Raw genomic sequence first — 3,219 nt, 5'->3', positions numbered from 1 at the left:
CACGGTCGAGACCCCCGCCGACCAGGTGACCGTCCCCCACCCTCAGCGCGTGGCCATTCTCGGCTCCGGCAATTGGTGCGCCACTCTCCCGGTCCCTCTTTTTTCCCCCCGCGCACCCCCTCGCCCAGGCCAGCCTCTGACACCGCACGCCTCCCAGGGGTTCGGCCATTTCGCGCATCATCGGCACCAACGCCAAGGCCTATCCGCACCTCTTCGTGGAGGAGGTCCGCATGTGGGTATTCGAGGAGACCCTGGCTGATGGATCGCTTCTGACCAAGACCATCAACGAGCGCCACGAGAACACGAAGTGCGTCCCCCTCTATCTCTCTCTCTCTCTCTCTCTCCCTCTTCCCTCGCCCCCCACACCCCCCCCCTCTAACAGCCATGATTACACCTTGTCCTCTCCCCCGCCGGGCCCCCCCCCCCCCCCCCTCCCCTCCCCTGACCACATTACCCGATGCGCACGCGCGCAGGTACCTCCCCGGCTACTCGATCCCGGAGAATGTAATCGCCGATCCGTGTCTCCGGTCGACGGTGGCCGACGCCGACCTCCTGGTCTTCGTCCTGCCGCACCAGTTCCTTCGCACCATCAGCCGGCAGATCACCGGCGTCCTGAAGCCCGGCGCGCGGGCCATCTCCCTGATCAAGGGCCTGGACACGCAGGGGAATGACATTCGCCTGATCACCGATGTCATCCGGGAGACCTGCCTTCCGGCCCCGGCCTCCCCCGGGGCCGAGGTGGTCCCCATGTCGGTGTCCGCCCTGTCTGGGGCAAATGTCGCGCACGAGGTGGCTGCCGGGCAGTTCTGCGAGACCACCATCGGCTACCACCATACCACCTCCCTGAGTGAGGCCCTCGTGTGGAAGGCCCTCTTCAACACCCCGGTCTTCCGGGTGTCCTGTGTGCCGGACCTGGCCGGTGTGGAGCTCTGTGGCGCCTTGAAGAATGTCGTGGCCCTGGCGGCCGGCTTCTCGGATGGCATGAACCAGGGCGGCAACACCAAGGCCGCCGTCATGCGCATTGGCCTGTTGGAAATCCGCGACTTTGCGGCCCGCTTCTACCGCGGCATTCGCCATGAGACCTTCTTCGAGAGCTGCGGCATGGCCGATCTCATCACCTCCTGTGTGGGTGGTCGCAACTGGAAGGTGGCCCGCGAGCATGCCGCCACTGGCCAGGTGCGTCATCTCCCGCCTCCCTCGCTCTCTCTCTCTCTGTCTTCCTGCCTGGGTCCCTCCCTGCCTGACCCCTCCATGATCTAACTTTGTTGCCGCCGATTTCACGCACACATGCGCATGCACGTGTGCTCATGCGCCCGGATCCCCACCCTGCCTGCCTCAATGTGCACGGACGCGGCGCGGGGCTTTCTGCTGGGGCATCTACGCATGGCCATGGCCGCACAGGACCTCGCCAGCCTCGAGCAGACCATGCTCAATGGCCAGAAGCTCCAGGGCATCCTGACCGCCGAGGAGGTGTACAACTTCCTCTCGGCCCGTGGCCTCCTGCACAGGTGCGTGCCTCCGCCGGTGCTTTCCTCCTCTGCCCTTGAGGGCGCGTCCTGCCATCGCCTGGTGCTCACCTCCCTCCTTCCCCCCTCTGTCCACTCGACAGCTATCCCCTTTTCACCGCCGTGCACCGGATTTGCATTGGCGAGATCAAGGCCTCCGACATGCTGAAGCACATCTGAGAGGCACACCCTAAGCCCTGTCATCCGGTGGGCGGTGTGAGCTACGAGAGAAGGACATGCCCGTCCAAGCGTGCCCTCCTCACTCGCCCATCTGTTCCTTCTTGCGCCCCCCTGTGCTGACTTGCGTGCGTGTGTGTATGTGTCTGTGTGCCCATGCCGGCGCACTCGGACGCACCTGCACACACGCGCACACACAAATGCCATAAAGATATCCCCCTGTCCTTGAGCCGCCCGTGCGCGCGCACACGCACGCCCGGTGCATGGTGAGCAGCATCATACCTACCCGCGGTTGCCGCGTCCTCCTCTTCTATCCTTCTCTCCCTCTGCCTGTTCCAGCACCAGACAGCCGGGTAATGTGCATGTGCATGTGTATACGGCACCCCCGCCCATATTTGTGTTTCACACGCACACGCCCACGCACGCGCACACACAAATCACCGTTCCTCTGACAACCTCCGCCGCGAGGGCAAGGGAGATGCGGAACCCCCTCTCCCCCTCCACCCGATGATAATATATAGAGCATAATATCCCTTCTTCTCCTGTCTCGCATGTGTGCTCATCAGCTGCCGATACACGGACACACACAAGCACACCAGCACACAATCATACAAGCACACAATCATACAAGCACACAAGCACACAATCATACAAGCACGCAAGCACACACGCCCCCGCACGATCGCATCTGTGTACGAGGGGAAGACCGCAAGGATGGGCAAAAGAAATATATGACGCCTGCGTGATTCGAACACGCGCGTGCAGAGCACACCAACTTAGCAGGCTGGCTCCTTAACCACTCGGACAAAGCGCCACTTGATGGGAGCAGGACCCCGATGTCATCTATTTATACATTTTCCGGATATCCCACACTTGGGGAACCTCCTCCGCCCCCTCCGCTCGGCTCTCTCCCCTCCTGGGAGAAGGATCGGCCTATGCGCGCGTGTGTGTGTGTGTGTGTGTGTGTGCGGATACATCTCAACAGAAGGAGGAAAAAGAACTGGCACACGTAAAAAGGAAAAAATAAAAAAAAAACAAGATACCCCCCCTCTCGGATAAACACGCTCATCATATCAGCGTACATATGTGTTATGCACCCCGGAGAGGGCACCCAACAAGGTCTGTTCTTCTCTCTCGCGTATATGCGCGGCTCTCTCCTCCGCCTGTGTGTGCCGGCGCGCAGGGCACATCATGCCCCGAGGTGGGCCTCAAGCGAGCAAAATGATATTTGACGCCTGCGTGATTCGAACACGCGCGTGCAGAGCACACCAACTTAGCAGGCTGGCTCCTTAACCACTCGGACAAAGCGCCACTTGATACCTCCGCACCCTCGTCTAGCCTATATGTGCATGTTCGGTTTTAGGTGCCTTCGCAGCGGCACTTCTAGTTCACTTCAAACACACGAAGGAGAGCACAACACAGGAGGAATGATGGCGGGAGAATGAATGCCGGCCCCGAAGATGGTGTCGTCGGTAGCACACTCGGCGAGGCGCGTACAGCCACAGCCGTGGATACGGGCCTCCCCCCCCCCCCCCCC

At 61.4% G+C, this 3,219-nt stretch overlaps 1 protein-coding gene and 2 non-coding genes across 3 annotated transcripts; 1 reads left to right on the top strand and 2 right to left on the bottom strand.

The window, feature by feature from the left end:
• On the top strand, positions 1–2,295 carry H696_03473 (glycerol-3-phosphate dehydrogenase (NAD+)). The gene is made up of 5 exons (XM_009497336.1): positions 1–75; positions 158–307; positions 474–1,176; positions 1,402–1,508; positions 1,610–2,295. Exons 2-5 carry the CDS (start codon positions 231–233, stop codon positions 1,683–1,685), a joined length of 963 nt encoding a protein of 320 aa, XP_009495611.1. The 5' UTR covers positions 1–75; positions 158–230; the 3' UTR covers positions 1,686–2,295.
• A 119-nt stretch (positions 2,296–2,414) lies between these two features.
• H696_03472 lies at positions 2,415–2,496 on the bottom strand. Its single transcript has one exon. It is a non-coding gene; the product is annotated as a tRNA-Ser (tRNA).
• A 415-nt stretch (positions 2,497–2,911) lies between these two features.
• On the bottom strand, positions 2,912–2,993 carry H696_03471. Its single transcript has one exon. It is a non-coding gene; the product is annotated as a tRNA-Ser (tRNA).
• Positions 2,994–3,219: the final 226 nt, after the last annotated feature.

The sequence above is a fragment of the Fonticula alba genome (genome assembly GCF_000388065.1).
Source record: "Fonticula alba strain ATCC 38817 unplaced genomic scaffold supercont2.5, whole genome shotgun sequence".
Taxonomy (NCBI): Eukaryota; order Rotosphaerida; family Fonticulaceae; genus Fonticula; species Fonticula alba.
The sequence above is the reverse complement of the archived record's forward strand: the minus strand, read 5'-3'. Positions and strand labels throughout refer to the sequence as shown.

Excerpts from the sequence above, each read along its gene's own strand:
- H696_03473 (XM_009497336.1), top strand. The coding sequence starts at position 231 with ATGTGGGTATTCGAGGAGACCCTGGCTGATGGATCGCTTCTGACCAAG. Across the intron at positions 1,177-1,401 it reads AGCATGCCGCCACTGGCCAG|GACCTCGCCAGCCTCGAGCA; the intron begins GTGCGTCATCTC and ends ATGGCCGCACAG. Across the intron at positions 1,509-1,609 it reads GCCCGTGGCCTCCTGCACAG|CTATCCCCTTTTCACCGCCG; the intron begins GTGCGTGCCTCC and ends TCCACTCGACAG.